Source organism: Sceloporus undulatus, chromosome 2 (genome assembly GCF_019175285.1).
Source record: "Sceloporus undulatus isolate JIND9_A2432 ecotype Alabama chromosome 2, SceUnd_v1.1, whole genome shotgun sequence".
In the NCBI taxonomy this organism is placed as follows: domain Eukaryota; kingdom Metazoa; phylum Chordata; class Lepidosauria; order Squamata; family Phrynosomatidae; genus Sceloporus; species Sceloporus undulatus.
The window spans coordinates 51,102,928-51,130,458 of record NC_056523.1 but is presented as its reverse complement, the minus strand read 5'-3'; the positions used below and the strand labels follow the sequence as shown (position 1 = coordinate 51,130,458).

General features: G+C 41.3%; 1 protein-coding gene across 4 annotated transcripts in view; it reads left to right on the top strand.

The window, feature by feature from the left end:
• The first annotated feature begins 3,871 nt into the window (after nucleotides 1-3,871).
• The window catches only part of CFAP100 (cilia and flagella associated protein 100), a 42,003-nt gene continuing 18,343 nt past the window's right edge, over nucleotides 3,872-27,531 (top strand). Inside the window, exons 1-10 of one of the 4 annotated variants that reach the window (XM_042449582.1) lie at nucleotides 3,872-4,002; nucleotides 8,127-8,304; nucleotides 11,686-11,784; nucleotides 13,273-13,379; nucleotides 15,392-15,584; nucleotides 17,493-17,560; nucleotides 19,184-19,347; nucleotides 20,469-20,549; nucleotides 23,268-23,449; nucleotides 25,413-25,599. In XM_042449582.1, the coding sequence (XP_042305516.1) occupies nucleotides 8,238-8,304; nucleotides 11,686-11,784; nucleotides 13,273-13,379; nucleotides 15,392-15,584; nucleotides 17,493-17,560; nucleotides 19,184-19,347; nucleotides 20,469-20,549; nucleotides 23,268-23,449; nucleotides 25,413-25,599 (1,148 nt within the window). In that variant the 5' untranslated portion in view covers nucleotides 3,872-4,002; nucleotides 8,127-8,237. Of the gene's footprint in view, nucleotides 4,003-4,885; nucleotides 5,015-8,126; nucleotides 8,305-11,685; nucleotides 11,785-13,272; nucleotides 13,380-15,391; nucleotides 15,629-17,492; nucleotides 17,561-19,183; nucleotides 19,348-20,468; nucleotides 20,550-23,267; nucleotides 23,450-25,412; nucleotides 25,600-27,531 lie in introns of those variants that run through there. The other 3 variants (XM_042449581.1, XM_042449584.1, XM_042449585.1) reach the window with 3 other exon arrangements.

Sequence of the window (27,531 nt, the reverse complement as noted above, 5' to 3'; positions counted from 1 at the left end):
AGGTAATAAGACAGATATCTTCTGGAAGGTTATTCCATAGTTTAGGAGCTGACGATTCCACTTTAACTGACATGGCATCATCAAATGGGATCATGGGACTTATAATTTGTCAAAGCATTCAGAATTATCTGCTACAAAAAGCTCAGTAAACTAGAATCACAGGGTATCATAGGAAGGAGCCAAGGGAATTAACGGGATATCAAAATATTACAATGGGGCAGTGAGAAAGGGAATGATAGCCTTGTCTTCTGTACAATTATATATCAACTACTGTAATTATATTAAAGTTATTGAAATTGCTGGTTGTCTCTATTTATTTATTTTAAGTATTTCTATATCCACTCCCAGTCCACAAGGGTCTTTGACGTGACAAACAAATAAAACCTCCAAAAAACAATACAAAGATAAAACATTTTAAAAACATTAAAATTCTATTTTAAAACTCCTAAAAGCAGTCTAAAAACCATCCTATAATACAGTTGCGAAACAGTTAGAACAGCAATTACAAACATGGAATGCCATGTGGAACAGCACTGTTTGGACTGACCGCTGGAAGCTTAAAAGAGAGGAGGGCAGTCTAACATACTTGGGTAGCAATTTCCACAGTTGAGGTGCTACTACAAAGAAAGCCCTGTTATGTGCACCCATTAACCATATTTAATGATGTGTTGGAACATGCAATGTTGCCTCCTCGGGAGACCTCAAATTTCTGGCAGGCTTATATGAGAGGAGGCAGATATTTTATGCCCAAATCTTGAATTGAGCCCAGAAACAAATTGGAAGCCAGTGTAGTTCTTGGTGGATGACCTATGCTGGGAACTAGACAGGGGGAGTGTGTTCTTGCAGGACTGGTATCATATGGTCTCCAAAATGCACATCTGACACCAGTCTGGCTGCTGCATTTTGCACTTGGTGTAGGTTCAAACACTTATCAAGGGCAGTCCCTCATACTACACATTACAACAGTCTAACTGACAGGTAACTAAGGTATGAACCACTCTGGCCAGATATGCCTTCGCCAAGAAAGGGTGCAGATGGCACACCAGCCAAAGCTGGGCAAAGTGCTCTTGGCCTCTACACCAACTTGGCTTACCAAGAGCAGTGCTGGATCCAAGAGCACCCACAAGCTAGGGACATGATCTTTAAAAGTGAGGGCAACCACATCTGGAAAAGGCTGTGATCTCAGCCCCAGGTTGGTTTTCCTACTGACCTGCAGCACTTCTGTCTTGTCTGGATTAAGTCTCAATCTATTCACCTGCATCCATTCTTTTACTGCATCTATTCTAGACAATGATTCATAGCTACCCCAGATTCCTTGGCATCAGTTGCAAAGCTGAGATATATCTTTTGGCAGCAAATATTATATAATTATCTCTTCTTCTTGGCTTTACTTCACAAACGAAGATTCAGGAAGGACTCATCCATGCTTCCTACAAGCACGTTGATGACGCTGAATGTATCCGAGCCTGTGCAATGGATTTTTCTGGTGGAGCGCAGCGTGCACAGAACTGTTATTATTAAATAATAATTTAATTATTTTATTTTTATTTATTTAATTTAATTATTTAATTATTAAATAATAATTATCTACTGTGATAATGAATAGGAAGAAAATAAACTCATTTGAAATGTGGTGCTGTAGAAGAGTTTTACGGATACTGTGGACTGCTAAAAAAAGAAGTGAGTGAGTCCTAGAGCAAATCAAGTCTGAACTCTCCTTAGAAGCCAATACTGAGACTGTCATACTTTGGCCATATCATGAGAAGACATGAATCACAAGACAATAATGCTTGGTAAAATAGAAGGCAGTTAGAAATTAGGAAGACAGAAAGATAGAGAGACTCAGTCATGGAAGCCACCACGGCCCTAAGTCTGCAGGACCTGAGCAGAGCTGTTGAGGACAAGGCGACTTGGAGGTCTCTTATTCATAAGGTCACCATAAATTGAAGTTGACTTGAGAGCAGTTAACAACCACAATCCAGTGTAATAGAGCTAGGGTGGTGTAGTGCCTCCAAGAGTACTGGATTAGAACTCCAAGGAGTCACGCTTTGAATCCTTGCTTGGCCATGAAAAGCCTCTAGGTGACCTTGGCGAAGTCACACATTCTCAAAAACAAAACAAACAGCTTCATGCCGAATTAACAGCCTCGAAGTGATTTACAACTGTAAGCTAATTGCCCCCAACAATCTGGGTACTCATTTTACCGACCTTGGAAGGATGCAAGCCTGAGTCGAGCTTGAGCCCTTTTGATGGTATTGAACTTGCAACCTTGTGGTTTTGAGTGAGTGGCTGTAGTACAGGCATTTAACCACTGCGCCACCAGGACTCCTCAGCTTCAGAGGAAGCCAATGGTAAACCCCCTCTGAATAAACCTTGCCAAGAAAACTCCATGATAGGTTTGCCTGAGAGTCACTATAAGTTGGAAATGACACGAAGGCTCATAAAAATAACAAACCATTGTGCAGAGCCATACAATCCATAATGCTAACAACCTGAACTAAATGTTCTTGCTTATCCATTTTCCCTCTCCATCCCTCTTGCTCTTACCTTTTGTGTCATGTCTTTTTAAATGCTACTCCTGGAAAGACTGTTTTGCCTACAGTAGTTATGATTGCTGCTGTTATGACAATGTACCAGTGTGCAGAAATGCTGCAAGTCAACTAGGGTTGCCAGGTGAGAAAAGGGACAGGGCTCCTGTTCCTATAATAATTGTGCAGGAGACGCAATTTCAGCAAGTGTTGCTTATGTGTTGATATTCCCACCACTACACAACCATTAAAAGAACAGGAGCCCTGTCCATGTTTAGATGGCCAACCCTAAAATAAACAAACTGGGGTTTTGTTTGCCTTAAATCTGGTGCCAACCTCACATCACTGAAAGATCCTGCAATCTAATATCACTGTCTCATGACATGACAAATTCCCAGAGTCCAGAGTGGGGGCAGGTGACTGGTTGTCCTCCTTTTCTGGGACCTGTCCTATATTCTAACCTCCTCTCCAGGAGGAATTCCAAAATGTTTTCCATTTTGAGCAACCAAGCAGCCTACTGAGCAGCACATTTGCTGTTCCCTTTTGAGAAATGTGCCTACTTCACCGCCTGTCCTTGCTGCAAATCGAGAGACAGGATGGTTTCTCCTAAGGTTCTTTTTTTCTCCTGGGACCAGCAGCAGACAAGACTTTGCTGCAAAGCTCATGGTTGTTTTTCAGAGGAAAAAGACAGCAAATATGATAGGCAATGGCTTCCTTCAGAAAACAATGCAAATATTGAAAGGGTTTTCCCCCTGATTTCAGCCCAACCGTGAAATGAAAGGAATTATTTAAATGTAGATTCAGTCAAAGGTTCGTTGCTGATAAAGTACAGTTTTTAATAATAATAAAATAAAATAATAAAACATTTATTTTTATCCCGCTTTTCTGTGATGAGACAATTAAAATATCCACCTTCAATATTATTGTCTCAAATCCCCCCCCCTTAAAACAGGACTAAACATGATACAATTAAGCATTTGTCTTGCTCAGAGTTTTGTATGTATATTGCAAGGCAAGAAGACCTTTTAACAAAGGCAGGTTCATCATAATATGGATGAGTCCATAATAAAATCCAGTGTATGTAATATAGCTGAAAATAAACCATATAAATTAGTGTCTGCTGAGGTTTGGTTCCAGGAATCATAGAATCATAGAGTTGGAAGAGACCACCAGGGCCATCCAGTCCAAGCCCCTGCCATACAGGAACTCTCCATCTCCATCTGCTTCTCTTGTATTGGGAGGGAAGTCTTCCAGAACCAGGCGGGGAATCCTTTCCTTTATGACGTCAGCATCCCATAGTAACAGGAGAGAAAGGTTGCCAGGGCAACGTAAACAAGAAAGGCGAACAATGGAAGAGACAGAACGGAGAGGCATCCTTCCAATGGGCTTTGCAGCAGGGACCCTTTGTGCGCCAGGGGAGGAGCAGAGGGCAAAGCAGAGGAGAAGCTAACCCCATCGGAGCAGAGCAGTCAGGGTGAGCAAGAGGCTTCCATTGCCTTTACTCTGCTGGGTAGAGAAGGGTCTAGCTGGGTTGTGCCCAAAGCAGGGCTGCATCTGCACTGTACCAATAATGCAGTTTGACACCACTTTAACTGCCACAGCTCCATTTTACAGAATCCTGGGATCTGTGGTTTTGTGAAGCCCCAGCCCTCTCTTTCCAGAGAGGAGAGGACTTTTTTTCCCAGGAGAAGTCCTGCATTTCTGCCTTCTGTTCAGGAGGCACTCCAAAAGGTCCTCCATTTTGAGCAGGGCCAAGAAGCATGGGTTTACATTTATGTGAGTGTTTTTTTGAGCTTTTATTTTCTGTCCAGGAGGCATTCCCAAAGTCTCCTCCATTTTGAGCAGGACCAAGAGGCATGCATTTACTTGTCTGTGAAGTCTTTTGAGCTTTTATTTTCTGTCTAGGAGGCATTCCAAAGTGTCCTCCATTTTGAGCATGGTTCAGAAGCATAGATTTACATTTCTACAGAGTGTTTTTATTTTCTGTCCAGGAGTAATTCAGATGTGCCCTCCATTTTGAACATGGCTCAGAAGCATGGATTTCTATATTTCTTGGAGTGTTTTGAGCTTTTCTTGAATGTTCTACATATCGTGGTACCTTGTCCTCCTTTGCCGACACCTTGTCACTCTGGGCTAAAGGCCTTGTAAAATTACACATCCCAGGATTCCATAGGATGGAGCTACAGCATTGAAAGTGGAGTCAAACTGCATTATTTTTACAGTGTAGATGCACCCCAGAAGGAAGGGGAAATAAAACCATAGGCAAAATCAATATTTTTATCAGGAAGAATTACAGTGGAGATCATAAAATCCCTCCATATCTGAGGGGGGCGAAAATGTGGATTTAATTCTGCTAGCAGTGCTCCTCTCCACCCCAATTCCATCCATCCATCCACAAATATTTATTCACTACACACACAACAAAAAGGGTTGATACTCAAGCCATCAGTGGACTGCGCCTTCCCTCCAAAATATTTACATCTACGGTAATTCATCTGCCTCTTAAATTCCTGTCAGCGGGTTTAAAAATATTTTCAAGGCCTTCGCAGCCCAGGTAGTGTTTTTGCTCTTGACAGGTGATTTATAGATTTGTGCTTTGAAATACAACATGTCCATTCAAAGCGGCTGATATTTTATGCTTGTGGGTTTCCTGCGCCTAACTTTTCTGAGAAGGAGGGAGAGAGACCTTACAGTTGTCTGGGTCCTGCCTGCCTGTGCCTTTGGAGATGAGGGGCTCATATTGTGTGTGTGTGTGTGTGTGTGTGTGTGTGTGTGTGTGTATGTATATATATATATATATTGTCACTTATGGTATATTATACTGTTACCTATCCTCAGTCGGTGGGAGGGGGCAGGCAGTAATCCATAAATGCCTTCCGCCTCTTTGCTGTACAAGATAAACTGCTAAGCTCCAGGCCTTGCTTGTCTTTTCAAAGGAAGATCACAGACTGCAGTCCTTTGCATGCAGTTAGGAGAAAAGCAGGAAGTAATTCTATGCACAGTTTTCTGTGGCCACGTTCTAGAAGAATTTATTCCTGATGTTTTGCCAGCATCTGTGGCTGGCATCTTCATTTCTCTGAAGATTCCTGCCACAACTGCTGGCAAAACATCAGGAATAAACTCTTCTAGAACATGGCCATATAGTCCGAGAAACCCAGAAAAATCTATGGATGCTGGCCATGAAAGCCTTTGACTTCACAATTCTATGCACACTTGCTTAGGAAGGAGTCCTATTAAAGCCAGTGGATTTATCCCTCTGCTTCGCATCGCACAGCTTGTTGAATGAAGTTCCTTGTAAACTTGCTTTGGGTTTTGGGCGTCATGCCTCTTTCCATTTTATAGTTAATTAAATCATGGCAATCTTAATAGTTTCTTTTAAAAATGCTCTGTGTGCCATGTTTGCCTTGCTTCGGGATAAATGAAGAGCTCCCTGCAAAGCCTAGGAATGACCTGTAAAATGAATCACTTTACTTGTGGCTGGCTTATATTATTATTATTATTATTATTATTATTATTAATCATTATATTTATTTTTATGCCACTTTTCTCCCAAAAACAAAAACACAGTGCAATTAAAGCTTACAAAATTGGCATTTAAAAATGGTATTAAACTAATACCATTTTGTCCATTTTGTAAGTTTTCAGTTGTACTGTGTTTTTTAGACTAGATGGTATTAGTTGAATACCATATTAATTGTCAGTTTTGTAAGTTTTTAATTGTACTAGGTTTTTTAGGCTGTATGCCGCTTTGGGTCCCAATCTTGGGGAAAAAGCGGGACAAAAATAAATATAATATTAAAAAGATCATTCATTTTGATATATACACGCACACACACACACACCAAAAAAACCCCTTTGTTTGAAGGCACATACACAGAGAGACAGGACAGACTCTAAATTGTTCTTAACACCGATAATAGTTGAACAGTTTTGTATAAGCTAATTATTTTCTCAGAAGCATTAACAGCAAGAGCCTCTTGACCTAAGAATAATTATTTCAGTAGGAATAAGTTGAAATTTGGCATGTTTGAGAAAATGTCTTCTTTCATATGACGCTTCTCAGTTGCTTTGAGATTGGTAACAGCCTAGGTCAAGAAACCCACTGAATGACCTTGGGAAAGCCACACTCTCTCAGCTTCAGGGGAAGGCAATGGCAAACCTCCTCTGAACAAGTCGTGCCAAGAAAACCCCATGATTAGGATTTCCATAAGTTGGAAATAACCTGAAAGCAAAAAACAAGGATTTGTGGTGCATCCTCCTTTAGGTGGTTGGCCACTGCTGAATTAGCATTACCAGCAGTGGCCCCCAGTGGTGCAAATAGCTTCCATGCTCTGGGTCAGAGGAGCTATCCAAGGTGCTAAAAGAGCCAGCAGGGTGTAGTGGTTTGAGTGCTGGAGTAGGACACTGGGAGGCTGGGGCTGAATCCCTGCTCAGCCATAGAAACTCATTGGGTGACCTTGGGCAAGTCACACACTCTCAGCCTCAGGGGAAGGCAAAGACAAATCATCTCTGAACAAATTCTGCCAAAAAAATCAAAAACAAAACTCCATGATAGCTTCACCTTAGAGTCAAAAATAACTCCAAGGCACACAACAACACAACAAAACCTATCTCAAAATAGACTGAACACCCTGGAAAGGTCAGACCAAATCCCGCAAGTTAATGACCTGCCTGCACTGACATGGAAGCAACCAGCTGCTACTGGTGGCCTCTTAAGATTTAGAACCAGTTTTCTGTTGCAGTTTGCCAGTCCCTGTTCAGTGCACCATTAAGACCTTTAAAATGGTTATTGACATCAGCTTTTTGTGTTTTGTGTTTGGGTTAGTGATGATTTTTTAATTGCCATGTATCTCTAATAAAAACACCCTGCTGTTGTTATTGTGCTTTATTTTAAACATTGTTCCTCATTCTGATATATTGTATTGGAAAGTGTGTATAGGTTTTCAAAATAAAAAAAAAATTAGAAGGACAAATCTCACAATCGCTGCCCCTTTTATCTTTGATAATAATCCTGAGCCCTTTGCAGAGCATGGCAATAAATATTCAAACCTGTAACTAATTTTCCCCCTATGGTGGGAACAAGTGTAACTGCTGTGTTTCTGTTTGTTACACAGATCAGGAGCATGGCATTTTAACATTGGTGGGTGCCTCAGAGGTCATCTATTCCAACTGTTCTTTCAGTATAGGATTATTTTTTTTAACTGTAGCAACCACAGCAGAGGCCATTCATGGAAAGAGAGGGCACCATCTTCTGTGATGTCCTGTTCTGGTACGAAACTGCTCTGAACATTAAGGCATTTTCCCTAATATTTAGTTAAAACCTGTTTCCTTAAAGGTACATGAGATTTGACACCCCAAAAAAGTGTGGCTTTAACATCAGTTTCCCTACAAACTAGATAGTTAATCTAGCTTGAATTTTTAAAAGTCAGATGAATAGTGTTATGAAACCTTGAGAATAGCATGTTTAGCAGAATGTACATATTAACACAGAGATATATTTGTACTTTGGAAATATCTTTTTTTGCTACCAAGAATTGGTGTCTTTATGAATCTGAATGCAACTGATGCAATCAACTAACCTTCCGCTTTTCATGACAGGTCTTTTCTGCTTATGTGCTCGGAAGTGAACATACGTATATACCTTTACTGGGAAGCAGACCTCTAGTACAAACTTTAACTTGCATTTTGTGAAGACAGATTGCCTTAAATATGTATTCAGTCTCTTTTGCCCGATCAAATATGGCTCTGGATACAGACAGCTCCGAAGCCAATTTCAGTAAGTTTTCATTTTCTTCCTTTCATTAACTGAATTGGCACCTTTGGTGTTTGAGTTCATGTCATGACGTGGGCAGTTTCGGAAGCAGAATTCTGGGAAGTGTCATCAGGCAACCAGACTGGTGGATGATTTGTTGCCCAAATGTTTAATTCCTGGAGCACATGGTCTGTTCCTGGATTAAAATGGCAGGCTTTTTCCAAAAATACATTTTCTTGACATTAACATCTATGAAATATGTGTTCATGAAAAGCAGTAAGATCGTCTGGCCATCAAACAAAAGATGGTTTATATTCATTTTTATATTGCTTTATGAATGTTTAGATTAATAAGCCTGGATTAATGCACTCAAGCTGCAGCAAAACTGACCTTCAGTTAAATTCCACATCACAGCAATGCAATTTAAAAGAAGATACACATTCACCATTCACTGTAATTTAAAAGAAGAAGATACACATTCACCATTCAGAGTGTCTTCCTCCTCAACCCAGTCATAAACATTAAGTTTATAGATATCAGTTTCAAGAAAATGAATTTTTGGAAATATGGTTCGCTTAAATTAATGTATTTGACTAGGCCTTGTTCATACCTTATGTATTTTTTGTTTCTCTCTTTCTCTCTCTCTCTCTCAACCACACTTTAGAAATCCAATAAAAGTGTGTGTGTGTGTGTGTGTGTGTGTGTGTGTGCGTGTGTTTAAGCCCTATTTTGTTTTAATCTATTTCATGAACCAGCTTGGAAGAAAGGGAGGATATTTTTTAAAAATAAAATAAAATATTAGTGTTAGTGTTAGTATTCACAATAAATGTTTTAAACCTAAGATATCCTAACGTGGCAAGGTCAAAGCTAGAGCAGAGGTGGACATGTGCCTGAACATGGCAGGTAAGGTCCATGAATGTGTGAACTAGGGTCTCTTCTCACATAGTAGGGCCACATTCCCACTGGGCTATAAATCGAATCAAGAATCGGATTATAGGAACATCATTCCCATTTGAACTCATGTTCGATCCTTGTTTAAGGAAAATCGAACTCATTTGAATCTGCATTCGATCCAACTTTGATAGATTTTTCTAGCTAAAACCCGCATCAGCGGTGGATAACCTGGGTTATCCTGACACCACTTTTCCAGAGATTTTTTTGCAGCTGCCGTGTCGGATCTGCGGCAAACTAATGGGAATGACATTTATTTATATGGGGGTGTCACCAGCTTTGCTCTTTCCTGGCATTCCCAGCACCATTTCCCCCCATTCGTGTAGCCTTTCCCCAGTGGTGTGTAAAACTTTAAAAAAAAAAAAAGAGGAAAGTTAAACTGGGTTTTTTGGAGAGGGAGGGAAAAAGAAAGGAAAGAGGAGAAGGGATATGGAGAAAGGGAGGCTGAAGAAAACTTTTTATGAGCGGAAAGGAAAGAGAGAGAGAGAGCGAGAGAGCGAGAGAGCGAACCAAAACACTGAATGTGGCTCCTGCATCCAGCCCTGTTTCTGTTTTTTTGAGACAGAAAAGGGGTGGCTGGCTGCTGCATATTGGGGTGGTTTGAAGAAGAAGGGTCCCCCTGCTCAGGAGGAGACCTATGGAGGCCAGGAGCTCCTCACTCAGGCTCTCCTCAGCTTTGTGGGGTCTTACTGGGAAGGAAATGCTTTCCCCCAAATCCTCCTGAGGCAGGAATGCTGGAGCTGAGGCTCTTGCTCACAGGGAGCCCCACTGGGTTGCAAGTGGGCACCTCTTTCTGCCTTGGAAAACCCCGAGGCTCCCAACTGTAATAAAAGGGCTTTAGGCTGCCTAAACAACCCCCACAAAATTAAAGGGAGGAACACTAAGAAATACAACTCCCTCTCTCTTTATGTACCTATCCAACCCCTCAACTTTTTCCTCTTCAAATTCCCCACAGAGCCATCCTTCTCTCCCTCTCTTTGCAAATAATAATAATAATAATAATAATTATTATTATTATTCGAGTGTGTAAAACTTTTCTTTTAAAAAAAGAAGAAAGTTAAACTAGGTTTTTTGGAGAGAGAGGGGAAAAGAAAGGAAAGAGGAGAAGGGATATGGAGAAAGGAAGGCTGGCAAAAACTTTTTGTGAGCGGAAAGAAAAAGAGAGAAAGGGGAAAAAACCCAAAACCCTGAATGTGGCTCCTGCATCCAGCCTTGTTTCCTTTTTTTGAGACAGAAAAGGGGTGGGTGGCTGCTGCATACTGGGGGGTTTGAAGAAGAAGGGGAGATTAGATGTCATTGTGATGTCTAATTGTCTAAACGCTTAAAAAAACGGTTCCAGAAAGGCAATGGAAATAGGGAACAAAAAAACCTGCATCAAAATACAACGGAGAAATATCAATGCGAATGAGAACATTGGTCAAGAAAAACTGAGTCTGTTTGCTCCCTTTTGTAATGGGAACAATGGACCTGATTCGAATACGACTCGGAAACTTGATCCAATCCAGACTGGCAGCGACATACGTCGCTTTATATGCCCAGTGGGTCCAAGCTTAACACCTGAATATGGCCTCAATCTTCTAGTACCCTGAATGGAATCCTAAACATTTTATTGTTTAAACTGTTTCTAGCTGAGTTTTTTTAAAGAGCGCAAGATAGGCTTAATATGCAATAATGAAAGTATAATACCCTATGTATCACTGATTTCTTTATCCACGGATTCAAACATCTGCATGAAAATATTTTAAAAATATATAAATTCCAAAAAAACAAAGCATTATTTTGCCATTTTTATAAAGGACGCCAGTTTGCTATGCCATTGCATTTAATGGGACTTGAGCATCCATGGATTTTGCTATCCATGGAGGGGTGTCCTAGAACCAAACCCCAGCGGATACTAAGGGCCCACTGTACATATGTAGTGTGGAAGACAGTGAACAGGAACCCATTCACACTACAGAATTGTAGTGCTATTGTTCCACTTTAGTTGCTATGGTTCTGTCCCATGGAATCCTGGGATTGGCATTTTAGGGAAAGGCCTTAACCAGAGTACTCCAATGCCTGATGAAACTACAAACCCCAAAATTCCCTAGAATGGAACCACGGCTGTTAATGTGGAATAACAACACCATAGTTCTGTAGTGTATCTGGATCCTTGGTGCCCTGTGTGCCTGTTCAGACCTTAGCTGCAGATGGGTCCCTCTAAGACCCCTGCTTTCCCTTCTTAGGGTCCTTCATTATTTGGTGGCACTTAGACCTCACAGCCCTTCAAACGATGCATTCAGATATAGGGTTGTTCTGTCTAGAGTACAGGATATGTGGTCACCTGAAGGCCTATTGCTTGAGCTTTGATGCCAACATCTCAGATGCCATCTGTTCACCCTATACCCTTATAAATTGTTTCTGACTCCTGGTATATGGGCAACTAAGAGTGGGGTTTGATCTACATTGGAACAGAATCAAGGCTGGAGTCACGGCTGGAGTCTCGGCAAACAGGAGATGTGTTTACCATTCCCTCAACAAAGTCTTTCTCTAGACAAGAAGTAGAAAAGCCAGGTAAGTTCCTCTCTGATTTTTGAGGTTAGCCTCTTTTCCCTTCTTTGTTTGGCTGTACAGCTGATATGGCTCTCCTAGCAGATTGCTGGATGATCTGTAGTAGATCAATGAAGGTTTCTAATTTCCAGTTATTTACAAGAGACAAGAATCTTATGAACTATTGGAACTATCCCATGTGTGTCTGCTTTTTCTTTTATTTTCCTTCTTGAGGTTGGTATTCTCTTTCACCCTTTGCAACAACAAGGCCTCAAATTTGCCTCACAAGCCTCATATTTTTGCTGAGATTGCTCCCCTGAACAGCCATTCCATGGCCGGTGGAGAACGTGTGGGACTGGTGAAGCATCTGGCTGTGCCCTCTAGTCAGATGTATACTAATAACATCATTTAACTGAGGCACTGGCAGTAGATGATGCCATTCATTTGCATCTAGATATAGGACATAGTCAGACACTTCTCCATTCCTCCTCCTACTTTTCATCAGCCATGGCATGGTTGTGCGTCCTGGGAAGGTGATAACTGTGAGTCCAGGGGATGGTAAGAAAGAGCTGGACAATGTAGGATCTTGTGAATTTTGTAAGCAATGTGTGTTAAGTTGGAAAAATTGATTTTGACACCCACACACGAATTTTTACTAATTTTTAATTTGAACATTATTTATTGCATTTTTGTAAATCTTGTTTAGTGCAGGAACTAAGATTCTGATTCTGACACAAGAACCACACAAAAAAACACAAAACCCTAATCATTGCTGGTCTGTAATAGCTCAGAAGCAGATTTGTATTTTCTGTCCTACTGGTCAATATGAGAACTCAACTTAAAAAGAATAATGAATTCCAGAGCAGGGTGAGTGAAATGATGAAGGGTCTGGAAACTGTGCCTTATGAGGAGAGACTAAGGGAGCTAGATATGTTTAGACTGGAATAGAGAAGGCTAACAGGTGATATGATAGCCCTGTTTAAGTATTTGAAGGGGTGTCATATTGAGGATGGAGCAAGCTTGTTTTCTGCTACTCCAGAGAACAGGACATGGAACAATGAATTCAAACTGGAAGAAAATAGATTCTACCTCAACATTAAAAGGGACCTCCTGAGAACTTTCTGACAGAAGATCTGTTTCAGAGTGGAACACATGGTAGAATCTTCTTCTTTAGAGGTTTTTAAACAGAGGCTGGATAGCCATCTGTCGGGAGTGCTTTGATTATGAGTACCTGCATGGCAGGGGATTGCACTAGCTGACCCTTGTGGCCTCTTCCAACTCTATTATTCCATGATTCTATGAATGCAGGCTTCTGAAGAGCAATCATATAATGCAAAGTTCAGAAAAATTATTTTCTTGACCTGCAACTTTGACAGTCTTAGCACTTTGGTCAAAAAAGTAACTTTTCCAAGCTTTTGATGCCAGAGATGTGACTCTATTATTTATCTGCTTGTTTTATTCATCACAATCATTGCTGGTGCTGCTTGGCTAATGTCTTCCTGTTGCTTGTAGATGCTGCTCAGGAGTCAAAGGTGTGTTTTGACAAAAACCCCTTTAAAATCCCATCGAATATTGATATCTTCTTATTGCGAGACCAACAGAGGGAAAAGGCAAAAGCGGTAGGTATGAATCACAAGAGATCCATGAAAGGAATTCTTCTTGATCTCAAGAGAGTGGGTGTCAGTACAAAAGTGTGAACTCCCCCCACCCTAAAAAGCGTCTACTTCCACCTATATCAGCAGTGAGTGAGAAACATGTTCCTTCTCCAGATATTGTTGGAATTAATCTCCATAAGAATTAATTCACATAATTAATATTTAAGGATGATGTGAATGGCAATACAGCCAGCACAGGAGAGTCACATGTTCCCTATCCCTGTCTGGAAGCAAATAACAGGAATTATGCATTGATTCAGTGCAATTTTTAATATACTAAAAGGAATCTCTTAGTTTATTGGAGTGTGTCCACACTACACAGTTGTAGCACTTTGATCCCACTTTAATTGTCATGGCTCCATCCTATGGAATCCTGGGGTTTGTTGTTTTCATAAGGCACCTAGAATTCTCTGACAGTTTTCTAATACTGCAGTTCTTGAAAGTGCACTAGAAAGTTCTAACTATCCTTCTCCAAATAACAAATTCCTCAAAATGGAGTTATGGCAGGTAAAGGGGTATCAAACTGATATAATCATGCAGTGTGGGTTCATTCTTCAATACAGAGTAAGATACAATGGTTATTATTCAATTGGTCTGGATGTGATATAAAGAAAGAAGCAGTTTAAGGATAAAGTTGAGTGTGTGAGAGTGGAGTGAGGAGAGTTGGTTAAGAAAAAAAATGGAAAACCAGTGATTCCATTTATAATATTTTGATTTGTGTCCAACATGAATTTCAGGGATCCCTTATGACAGGGGGTGGGCAACTGCCAGAGGCTGGGGTTGCATTTGATGGAACCTTATTAATTAACTTATTTACTGACTGACTTTATTTATATGCTATCTTTCTCCCAGGCCAGGACTCAAGGTGGCTTCCATGACACCAAATTAAAAATCTTTACCAAAAATGATAAAACCAATTTTAAAACACCACATAAAAACACTTGGATAGTTTGGATAGACACACTGACCATAGGCCCTAACTCCTGAATTAATTGGAGGAATGGCCCAAATGCTCCCCAAGGAGGCATAGGGAGCCATATTTTGCCAAATATGTGGTACTGCTTGGCTGATGTAATGTGATGGTGCTCAGCGAATGTAATTTGAACCCCTGGCAGGCTCAAAGAAAACGTAGGTGGCCACATGTAGGCCATTGGTCTCACTTTCCTCATCCCAGCCTTATATACAATGGATCTGAAAATATATTTCTTTAGAATACGAATTGTTGGTTTTATGATTTCAATAAGCAGAGCTATGAAGTATGTGCCTGAGGCCACACTGCCTGCCTCTCAAGGCATGTGTCATTCTATGAGAATGACAGGAAAAAGAAAAACTTAATCTGTGGTTTGTAAGCATGGTGTGTCAATGCTGGAGTGGAAAGGAGCCAAGGAGCTAATTTTGCTCTTTGCTTTCTGTAGGAAAACCTTTGCTTCCATGAATTCTCCTCCCTGTGGGAATTTCTTTGCTGCTATAATTCTCCTAGATGGAGAACAGATAGCTGTCAGAATGCTGATGCTGTGAACACCATCCTAGACTTAGACTGCATGTGTATGATATGAACGTGATATGGCAGAAATGCCATATGCTTCTGGTGTCCAAATCCTGGATAAGCCCCAGAACCTGAAACATCTTGCCATTTGGGAATGAATAACACATGTATAACGTGTATATTCTCATAAGCAATATAAGGGCATCAGTTTCTGTCTCAATTATATTATTTTGCTGTATAGGGCATGAAGTGATGGCTGGTTGCTCCCATGTACTTGAAGGGTTAGTTTTACTGTTATAGGAGCTTAAATCTACAGCACTATATAAATAAAGCATAATAGTAATAATAATAATAATAATAATAATAATAATAATAATAGGTTGCGGATAGGGTTCAGCAACTTGGACAGTTCCATCAATGTTTGCAATACGATCTTTTCACTGTCACTTGAAAACTGGACAGAGCTAGCCATCTATCCCATTATCTCTAGGAGCGAGAGCGAAGGAAGACACTGAAGGTCCATGAAAAGATGACTTGCTCCACTCTGCAGAATACCAAGCACTCTGGGTTCAAGAAAGAGATCCAGATGGAAGAAGAAGCTGAGGACAAAGAGCTGGCAGCAGAAGCAGAACGGCTTAAAGCTCTGCGAGAAAGCATCTCATGGAAGATAGCAATCACCAAAGGTAGCCAAGAGAACTTTCCAGAAAACAGCCATATCACAGAACAGGTCAGGCTCAGAAGCCTTTTCTATTGGAAACTGTGCATTTAGTCTAGTGAAAGCCAGTGACTCCAATGCCAATGGGGCAGCGAATCTGGGATTTATTCCAAATTTTAAAAGGGGTATCCATAATGTTGAAACTGTTTTTCAAAGAAGGTTCAGTACCATGAATCACTCTTTAAAGAGCAAAACCCAAAGCAGAGCCACTGTTCCACTACCTCTGGAGCCACTAGACATAAGTTTCCAGGTTTTGCTCCAGTTTGCAGAAATTATGGAGTCAGATCTTCTGGACTGAGGTTCTTGGATTTCTTTGTTACTAGTAAGGCTGATGACACGTCTGCCATTCCCACTTGAACTTTCCTTTCTTCTCCATGTTTAGCAGCAATGTGGTGTGCGGGTGTGTTATTCATGGATTTAGTAGCTGAGAGGAAGAATGGATGATCCCAGTAACAATCTATTATTGTGAAGCTGTTACTGTTGTAATATTTGTAGTTAATGGAGTAGACGTTATGAGGAGGAATGGGTGTTACCAGGCACCATATATCCTTGGTATCTTCTGGGATTTGGTTCCAGGAACCCACCCCCATCCTCATGGACAACAAAATCCATAGATGTTCAAGTCCCATTATATGCAGTGGTGTAGTAAAATAGCAAAATCAAGGTTTGCTTTTTGGATTTGTGTGTGCATGTGCATGTGTAATATTTTCAATCCATGAGTGGTGGAATCTGTGGAACCCATGGATATAGAGGGGCAACTGTATCATTGTGAAGGTATCACCACTATAGTATGGTGTACTGATTTGAGTGTTGTAGTACAGCTCTGGAGACCAGGGGTTGATTCCTAGCTTGTCCCTGAAACCAACTGGGTGACTTTGGGCTAGTCACATGTGCTCAGCCTTAGAGGAAGGCAATGGCAAACCTTGTCTGAATAAATTTTGCCAAGAAAACCTCTTAGGGTCACCCTAAGTTGGAAATGATTTGAAGGCTTACAACAACAACAAATCACCACTGTAGTATGTTGGGAAGGCTTGGTCTTACATGGGCTAAGGAGAGCAAATAGCTTTTTAAAAGGTATACTGTTGGAGATGATGACTGCTAGAACTAATTTGTTGATAACAATCAGCAGAATTGTCCAGGTTGTTTTTTTTTTTTTTTGGGAGTCTCCTTATGAGACCAACATGATAGGCAGAATGGCCATTACAAATTACAGAAAACTTCCTCTATAGGATGGGATGGGAGATGCTTCTGCTTATCCCCCCTCCTCCTACTTTTTCCCTGCTTAGAATTATAAATACCTACATCTCTACCTTATGGAGAGAGGAAAAAACAGTTTTGGGGAAGGATAATTTTGGGGAGGAAAATGTCTGGCTGGAAAACAGTTAAGTGGCATATGTGCACTCTGCCTCGTGGTTGAGTCAGTGAGCTATGTGCCAGATAAAAAGTCACCATCAGCAGGATAGCAGCAGTCTGGTCTAACAAAAGTATTCTGTGAGCTTACCTCTGAGGTAAAGGTTAGGCAGAATATGAGCAGCAGTAGAGGCAGAAGAATTTATGTCAGTAAAACACTCCCGCCCCTGCCACCAAAAAAGCTTCAAAACATCTAGAAGTGATTTCCTGGCTCCAGGCCATCACTTCCAGGCTGGCAAAAATGGTGGTGTGGCCCACTGAGAGTTCTGAGGCCCTTTAAATGGCCCTCCATTTATGGTAATGGAAGGGATTTGCAATCCGTGTTGCACCTTAATCCCCAGGGCAGGCACTTCTCACCATCTCAGTGAATTGATCAATGGTTCTGAAACCCATTAACATAGTTTTGCACTTAATGTCTTTGACTATTTTTGCTTGCACAATTGCCCTTATCCTCCTTTTTCCCCAGATCAAGTTGTAGAAAAAGAGCCCATTCATGACTACATCAATCAGAAACGACAGATGTTCTTGCTGCAGGTATTGGATTGTAGTTTTTGGGAGACCCACTTTTGGGCCAATAGACAATTGGCTTCATGTATCCTCTTTGATTATCTGTAGCACTTCTAATTAAACTCTCATACTTCAGAGTTGATGGGTTTTTTTTTTTTAAAAAATCTGACTTTGGAGGCTAAACAGGGTTAGCCCTGGTTAGTACTTGGATGGGAGGTGGTCAGTGAATACCAGGTACTATAGGCTATATTTCAGAGAAAGAAACTTGCAAAACTACTTCTGAGTATTCCTCATCTAAGGAAACTATAACATTCATGGGGTTGCCATTAATCGAGAGCTGGCTTGAAGGCACACAAATACCTACAGACATACACAGCACTAAAATGTCATATCCTACCTAGTGCATGAAGATTAAGCAAGCAAAGGGGTTGAAATGAGGCCATTGACTCCAAATAAGAATTCTGCTCCCCTCAAAAAGAAAGTTTCTTTCCATTTTCCCCTAATTTCCAGCATTACTGAGTAAGACATTGAAATTTGTTCACACCAAGAACTAATAAAGTCATTTATCTGTGTCATTTTTGTGCTGCTAAGTTAGCCAGCTAGTTTATTCATAAGAGCTACAGACAACTGTTTTTCAACCAATCACTTATAGATAAAGTCATCATCTTTTTCCAGTACTGTTTACATTCTAATCTTGTTGGGGGTTTTCTAAAAGAGGCTGGTTGGCCACCTGTCAGGACTGCTTTGATTGTATATTTCTGCATGGTGGGGGATTGGATTGGATGGCCCTTGTGATATCATCCAACTCTATGATTCTATGCACTCTTGTATTTGCTGTGTTCACATGCCTCTGTTAATGTCACCTTCTCCTTTTCTTTGCATGCCTAAACTCTATTTCTAAATGCTCAGCTAAAGTTTTAAATTACTTCAATGCTAGAAATTTGGGACAGAAGGAAAATTTCATTTGAAGTGGCAGAATTCTTATTTTGATGGGGCAATGCCTTCATTTTGCCCCTTCTGTAGTTACTTCTTTGGGATTAAGGAAAATGAATGGCCTAGAAACTATTTCTAGCTGATAGCAAAAGGTACCACACAATTCCTTCCCCAACTTTCTTTCTATACTTTTTATACCAGTCATTATATTAATTTGAAAAACTAATATTGTTACAGTCTCTTTACCCTGCCTCCAAAGTAACATGCAATGTCTGGCATTGTTACTTCTGATGTGTCGCTTCCAATTTCCAAAGACCAACAAAAACATTAAGAGGACTTTGCCATTTGCAGGATAGAGGTAGATTAGGACAGTTCTGCAAAACATATTTTTTTTTTGAGGAAAATACATTTGAACAGAGCTTGAAAAACTTCATGGGAGTAGGTATGAGGAAATGGGTTCTTGGTCTTGCCATATCTGTTTTTGCACTACTTTAGATGGCTCATAGAGTATGTTTGTTTGTTTTTTTGAATTTCTTTCTCTACCTGTCTTTCAAGGGTTGTTTTACTATGAAGACCATCAAATGTAAATAATGAACCAAGCCAAAAATCCTAGCCAACAGTTATGCAGAACCTCCCTATTGAATTGCTTCCCTCTTTTTTTTCTTCCTTTCTCCCCATTCCCCTCTCTCTTTCATTCTTTGTTGGCTTACATTTTAGTATGCTGTAACTGTAAAAAAAGATGAAATTCAGAAATTGGAAAATCTGGCAATTGAAGAAGAAGCCAAGCTGGAAAAAGCAGAGGAAGAACTAGAGAGGGACGCTGCCATGTTTGATGAGTTCCTGAAGGAGAATGACAAAAATTCTGCCCAAGCCCTGAAAATGTAACGGTAGCACTTGAGCTTCTATATGCTAGCACTGGAGGGGAAGGACATATGTGGCCATCCAAGTTCTGTTGTACTATAGTTCCAATTAATCCTGTAGCCTGTATAGCTGAGAGTGAGGAATCGAGAACTTCAGACCAACAACATATGAAAGGCAATACATTTATTCATCATTGTTCTAACATAAGGAGAAATTATTGCTGGTTGTTGGAAGTGGGGAAATAGTGAATGAGCTGAATGAGGCAAATGGTCCCTTTGAGTCCAGTCCCCCCCCAACCTCGCAATTTGAAAGAAAAAGGTTTATGAGACAAACATGAATATGCTTTTCCTCTGTGTGTGTGTGTGTGTGTGTGTGTGTGTGTGTGTGTGTGTGTGTAAAACCTCAGGTGACTTGTATATATACAGTATATATCTGTTCTTATACCTGTTCTTCACTGTACATAATAAATGAAATAAAAACACTTGGGCACTTTCAAAGAAGAGTTATAAATTGATTGAGGATGGGAGAAGGAGTCATGGCACTTCAGTATCATCCCAGTAGATTTCCTTTACACCTACATATTCCTTGTCCTTTACAACTACACATTCCATGTCCAAATACTGTGTTCCCTCATTCAAAAAAACTGTCCTTCCTGTTCTTTAACCATCACCTCTTTTTTTGAATGAGAGAAAACAATAATTGGACTTGGAATATGTAGTTGTAAAAAACAGTCTAACATTTAGAGAACAGTAAAGCTGCTAAACTGTCTTTGTTCTCTAAATGTTATACTGGTTTTACACATGCACACACACACACCAAAGAGGAAGTGTATGTAGAGACTATGAGTTGGACTCACATAGGTTCACAGCAAGATCATAGGTGCCTGAAGGGTACATACTATATGGATGGGAATTAAGAGATGGTTTTATCACTGCGTGGTTGTCCCCCTGCAGTGATTTCCAGTAAAACTACTCCCAATGGATGTGTGCCCACACACAAAATCTAGATGGAGAAGGTTGAGGGGGAGGGTATATCCTTAAGCAACTGTCTCTGTCTTTGAAGGCCATTCCTTTTTTTCTGTCATTACTTTCCTCTTGCCACCCTTGTGCCCCTAACTACCACATTTCTGCCTTCTTTGTAGTGCTGAAAAAGAAACCAAAGCCAAACTGGAGAAAATAATTGAGATCCGGGAACTGACAGCACAAATGATGAACCTCCAAAGGTAGCAATAGTTCAGAAAAGTATCACAAGTGTATATCTCATTCCAATTTGGGATTTATTTGTTTTTGTCCCTGGTGGATATACAGAAGTACTGATATGCATAGTGGCTAGATGTGCAACTTCACAGAGGTAGATTGAGTGCCAGAAATTTGGGGGGATGGGTGGAGTGGGGGGAGTCTCAGTGAAATCCAGAGCCTGGAGAAGAGACAGTTCAAATATGATATGTCCTATTTAACTATTTGAAGGGGTGTCACACACTAGAACACAGAACAATGGATACAAGCTACAGGAAAAGAGATTCCACCTCAACATTAGGAGGAATTTCCTGAGAACAAGAGCTGTTCAGCAGTGGAACACACTCCCTCAGAGAGTGGTGGAGTCTCCTTGTGGCATGTGGACTTTTGGCCATGCTTTGATTGAGAGTTCCTGCATGGCAGAATGGGATTGGACTGGATAGCCCTTGTGGTTTCTATGATTCAATGATTCTATTATTGTTTTGATGTGTAATCTATACTCTGGAAAGAGGCCACTGTCAGGACAAATACAAAAAAAAAACAGAATAATTTTCATTGGCCATGGGTTCAGACAGGAATGTATTTTAATCACTCTGTCTGTTTAATTATACACAAAACAAATTGAACTGAAAGTGTGATTAGAAAAAAGAGGTGCAGAAATTGGAGGAAGAAACAACAATAATTTAAGATATGCAGATAATGCCTTACTAGCAAAGTCTTGGAGCTACTACTAAAGAAAGTCAACGAAGAAGGATCAAAGGCACATTTACAGTTGAATATTAAGAAAACAAACATAAACCACAGATGATTTACATAACTTTAAAGCAGACAATGAAAACATTGAGATAGTGAAAGATTTCCTGTACCTTGGCTCAGTCATTAATCAAAATAGGGACACAAAACAAATTAAACAGAAAGTAGGATTAGATTCAGAGAAAGGATGTGTGAAAATTGGAGGAAGAAACATTTAAGATGTGCAAATAACACCAAATTACTAGCAGAAAACAGTGAAGACTTTGTACAATTACTGATGTAAATTAAGGAAGAAAGTGAAAAAGCAGGACATAGCTGAATATTAAGAAATAAAAAATAATGACCACAACAGATTTACGTAACTTTAAAATAGCTGATGAAAAACATGAAAATTGTTACAGATTTTCTGTACCTTGACTCAATCATTAATCAAAATGGAAGCTGTAGTAAAGAAGACAGAAAAAGACTAGACTTGGATGAAGAAACTAAATAAGATCCTCAAGTGTAAAGATATATCAGTACTAACATCAGGATCATCCTTGCAATGGAATTTCATTTACTGTTTGAGGATGTAAATGCTGAAGAAAACTGAGGAAGAAAAAAATTTAACTCATTTAAAATTTGGTGCTTCAAGAGTGTTTCAGAGATTCCATGGTCTGCCAAAAGACAGTTGAAATGGTCCACAATATTTTACAAGAACCTCTCCCTAGAAGCCAAAACTACTACACTACTACAGAATTACTAAAGCTGTTGTGCCTTGGACATACCATGAGACAACATGAGTAATAGGAAAAGACAATAGTGCTGGGGGGAAATGGAAGGCAGTATGAAAAAAAGACCATATTACAGGTTGATTGACTCAGTAGGGTTTGATTCCAGGAATCATAGAATCATAGAATTTTAAAATCATAGGACCATATCACATGCAGGGACTTAGGTGGGCGAAACGTCATCCAAACGTTGCAGAAATGTTGCAGAAACGCCAGGGATGTGACCATCCTTGGCCCTTTTAAGGTGTAATTGAGGCTTCCCACTATGTTCCCATCATGGAATCATTCATGGAGAAGCCAGGAGGAGCCATTTTCTGAATAATGGGATATCCCGTTATTCAGAAAATGGCTTCCTCGTGAACAATTCCATGACGGGAACATAGCGGAAAGCCTCAATTACACTTTAAAATTGTGATGGATGGTCACATCCCTGCCGCTTCCGCAATATTTCTGCAATGTTTAGATGATGTTTCTCCCATGTGTGATAAGGTCAATAGAGTTGGAAGAGACCTTAAGGACCATCCAGGTCAACCCCCTGCCATGCAGGAACTCACAATGAAAGCATGCCCAACAGATGGCCATCCAGCCTCTGTTTAAAGATCTCCAAAGAAGGAGACTCCACCACTCTCTGAGGGAGTGGGTTCCACCATCGAACAGCTCTTACTGTCAGGAAGTTCCTCCTAATGCTGAGATGGAATCTCTTTTCCTGGAGCTTGCATCCATTGTTCTGTGTTCTAGACTGTCTCCCTGAGCTACTACCTTCTGCCCACCCCATGGCCATTCAGTGGCAGGCAAGGATGGCAGGTGGGCGATAGAACAGAAGTTAAACAGAGAGACAGCTAGCTCCATTCCTGGGTAAGAAATAAATATGGTGGTGGTGGCAATGAAAATCTTAAGCAAACCACTCTGAGTCTTCATATTTTAGGGAGAGGTGGATTTCCCCATGTTTATGTATACACTGTATGCATTTTCCTGTTGGGAGACAGTAGCATTGTGATGCAACAGTTTGCTGCTGCTGTAGAAAATTTAGTAGTTGCTGCTGAAATTAAAAGCCCTCTCTCTATTTTTGATTTTCCAGGAGTGTAGGCTTTCTCTATCCAGAAAGCCCTTTCTCTCTTCAGAGCTGCACTGGAAATGATCCCTTATGGTGTGATACTAACATGATTTATTGTTCCCCTCCAGTGAGATAGCCAGGTTTGAGGACACTTTGCAGGAGTATGTGGTATTTAAGGACTTCCTCTACCAGCTGTCCCCCAAGGACTGGCGGGAAGATTATGAAAAGCGGCAGATAAAAGAAAAAGAAAAAGTAGTGAAAATAACTCCTGGTCTGATGGATGACAAACCTGCACTGATACCATCAAAAAGTAAGCATTACAGCAAAAAAAGGCTCCATTCTCTTCTTGCTGTCACTTACAGGGAGCCCTGGTGGTGCAGTGGTTAAATGCTGGTACTGCAGCCATAATGGTGTGAGTTCAATCCCTGCAGGGCTCCAAGGTTGACTCAGCCTTCCATCCTTTCATAATCAGTAAAATGTGTACCCAGCTTGTTGGGGGCAATTGGCTTATAGATTGTAAACCGCTTAGAGCAGTGATGGCGAACCTTTCTTGGTTCGCGTGCTGGGGTAGGGCTTCTTCCCCTGGGGGCAGGGACCGTGTGCCGGGGGCGGGGCTTACACCCTGGGGGCGGGGACAGTGTGTCAGGGGGCGGGGCTTTCTGCTCTCCAGGGGCAGGGCTTCTCCCTCCACCCTTTCCCTGCCCTCCAGCTGGGGCCCCTTCTCCTGCCCTCCTTGCCTCCCCAAACCCACGGCAGCGCTGCCTTGGGCCTGGGAAGGGCAGCAAGGAAGGAGAAGTGGGCAAGGGCCATTTCTCCTTCCTTCCTCCCTTTCCCAAACAGAAGGCAGCGCTGCCTTGGGCCTGGGAGGGCGAACGGGGGAAGGAGAAGCAAAGGAGGAGGAGGCTAGGCACGCGTCCCAGCCTCCTCCTCCTCTGCTTCCCTTTCCTCTGCACGAAAGGGCTCCATGGAGCCCTTTCGCACAGAGGAATGGGAAGACGGCTGGGAGGAGGAGACAGATGCACGTGCGCCTCTTTCTCCTCCTCCCAGGCGCCATTTTCTGGCTTCCTGCTCTCTGAGAGAGACAGTGGGAGGCCCGAAAATGGCAGGGAGGAGGCGGAACGGGCACGTGCCTGTTCCGCCTTCTCCCTCGCCCCGTGCCTGGCGAAATGGCACCGTGTGCCACCCGTGGCACGCGTGCCATGGGTTCGCCATCACGGGCTTAGAGAGTGCTGAGTTCACTATTAAGCGGTATAGAAATGTAAATGCTATTTCTGTTCAGTCACATATAAACACATAGATACCAGCAACTGGTATTCAGAAATATTTACTGTAAACTTTTATTGCAGATAATAACTTGCATTCAAATTCAAGCATGTGCAACTGGGCCAGTAGATGCAGATTTCTTCAGATAGTCTCTTTAGTCCCTGAAAATATTCCATAGAGGGATGAGGGACACTATTGAATGGGGTAGGCGGTGAAGATAGCCAGCTTCGTATAGTGGTTTCAGTGTTTGATTATGACTCTGGAAACCAGTGTTCAAACCCCTGCTTGGCCATGGAACCCCACTGGATGACCTTATGCAAATCTCACTCTCTCACCCCTAGACGAAGGCAAGGGCAAGCCCCTCTGAACAAATCTTGCCAAGTAAACCCCATCATAGGTTCACCTTAGAGTTACCGTAAGTTGGAAACAACTTGAAGGCACACAACAGCAACAAGGTTGTGATAAGCATAAGAAGAGCCGTGCTGGGTGAAACTGAAGGTCTGTCTACCTAGTCCAACATTCTGGTCCCATAGTGGCCCACTAGATTTCTAGGGGAAATCCACAACCAGAACATAAATGCAACTACCACCCTTTGCGATTGCCAGCAACTGGGTACTGAGAGTCATACTAACTCTGATACAGGAAGGAATGCAGCTCACATGACTCACAGCTGCTGTGAGCCCCATATTCTATTAATTTCATCAACCTTTTAGAGTCAGCTAGGATTTGAGCTATCAGTAACAGTGAATTCCATAGCTGGTTGAGGAAGCATGTCCTGTTGACCATCCCACCATTCTCCTCTCATTGGATGAGCTCAAATGCTAGTATTCCAAGTGGGGAAGAAAATGTTCTATCTACTTCTTCTCTATCTATCATAATTTTGAAGGAAAAAAAAACCAAATAGTTGTGATAGACACTTGGCTATTTGCCCTGTCCCTAGTTTTAAAAAGCCTCAGATCCATAGGTTTCTAATTTTATCTTTTCATGAGATTTTCTGTTTTTGTGCTCAGTACAAGATCACCGAGAAAAGAGCAGGCGGCGGGCCATGAGTATAACAAAACGCTCCAGTTTTGACCTGTCCAGAACAGACCTTAGCTCCTCCAGGACACCAAGTCAATTTATGGCTAGAAGGGACTCTGTCAAGCAGAGCCGAAGGTCTTCAAGGCTGACTGCCCAGTCATCTCAAAGCAGAAAACAGTAGGTATATGAACAAGTTGGGGTAGCATGGTGTGAGTCAGCAACACTATAGCACTTAGAATCCAGATAATCCAATGATGCATTACCTGATCTCACCTTTTGAATGGTGATATGCACTCTAGGTCTCTCAAAGAATAAAAATAAATAAAAGCAACCAAAGGCTGGGGAATTTTTGGAAATGAACATAAGTGATCTATTACTCTATAAAAGTCATTCAACCTCAACCTCTGTCAACACTATTATTATTAGAAGGGATGTCTTGCAGAAGATGGAGCCAGCTTATTTTCTGCTGCTGCAGAAACTAGGGCACAGAGCAATAGATTCCTAGTGCAAGAAAAGGGATTCAACTTAACCTCTTGACTGTAATAACTTTCTAACAGCAGAACAGACTGTTCCTTCTTGGGGTCTTTAAACAAAGTTGGATGGCCATCTCTCAAATGCTTTAGTCATGAATTTCCTGCATAGCAGGAGGTTCGACTAAATTATTCTTACAGTCCCATCCAACTCTATGAGTCTGTGATTCTACAGCTGCCTATCAGCTGAAACAGTGCTACGAAGTAGCATTGTTAGAAATGTGTACTTTTGACACTTCTGTAGAATTTTCTACTATAAAATAATTTTATACTGATTGTTTGCCTTAAAACAAAACCAACCCCCCCCCTCCCTCAACCAAGCCCTATGGGGAACGACCTAGGGAGCTGGGGATGTTTAGCCTGGAGAAGAGAAGGTTAAGAGGTGATATGATAGTCCTGTTTAAATATTTGAAGGGATGTCATATGGAGGAGGGAGCAAGCTTGCTTTCTGCTGCTCCAGAGACTAGGACCCAGAGCAATGGATGCAAGCTACAGGAAAAGGATTCGACCTCAATATCAGGAGGATCTTCCTGACAGTAAGGGTTGTTTGACAGTGGATCACACTCCCTCTGAGAGTGGTGAAGTCTCCTTCCTTAGAAGTCTTTAAACAGGGGCTGGAAGGCTATCTGTCGGATATGCTTTGATTGAGAGTTCCTGCATGGCAGAATGGGGTTGGACTGGATGGCCCTTGTGATCTCTTCCAACTCTACGATTCTATGATTCAAGTGGCTCACAGTAAAACATAGATAGCCCTCTCCTCATGCATGCAGTAAACCCATCAAAGTATAGTACAACTGAATATATAATGAAATGAACTATAACACAGTTAATAAGATGAAACAAAGATTCAGCCCATAGTAAGAGACAGCTTTTTTCAAAAGCCTTATGAATTTTCTTTACATAAACAAAGGAGAGACCTAGACAAGTCTCTTGGGGTGGGGACAAAGTTCATGTATGTGAAAGGTGCCACAGTATGAATATCTGACTTGCATCTCAACTACCTATACCATAATGAGGAATGTGGGTAACAGAGCATGTGCCGCCATTAGTAGGAATGCTTACCTTGCCACCCCTTACTAGTGTTGGGACATACAGCAAAACCACAGATTATAAATGCTGTGGGTGGGGAGGAGCATATGAGAGGAGCTGGCCCATCCAGGTCTCAAACCTTCCCCTACCCTACCCCAAGAATCTCATATATGGTCCTAAGCCAACTTTTCACCTTTTCTGAGAAAAACATGAAAATCTGAGACACTGGTTGAAATATGAGGGACTAAGTGAACATAACTTTAGCCATGTGTATGAGCAGCTGGTGCAGTGAGATGCAATGGATAGTTTCTCAGCCACAAATGTGTTCACAAAGCAAACATTAGTCCTGGAAGGGTTGGGGGAAGGCAGCCTATGTGGTAATAAGCAAAAGTGCCCCAGTGCATGCACATTTCTCCATAGTTAGAGAAAAGTGTGCAAAAACTGTGAAGTCGAAGGCTTTCATGGCCGGCATCCATAGTTTTTTGTGGGTTTTTCTGGCTATGTGGCCAAGTTCTAGAAGAGTTTCTTCCTGTCGTTTCGCCAGCATTGT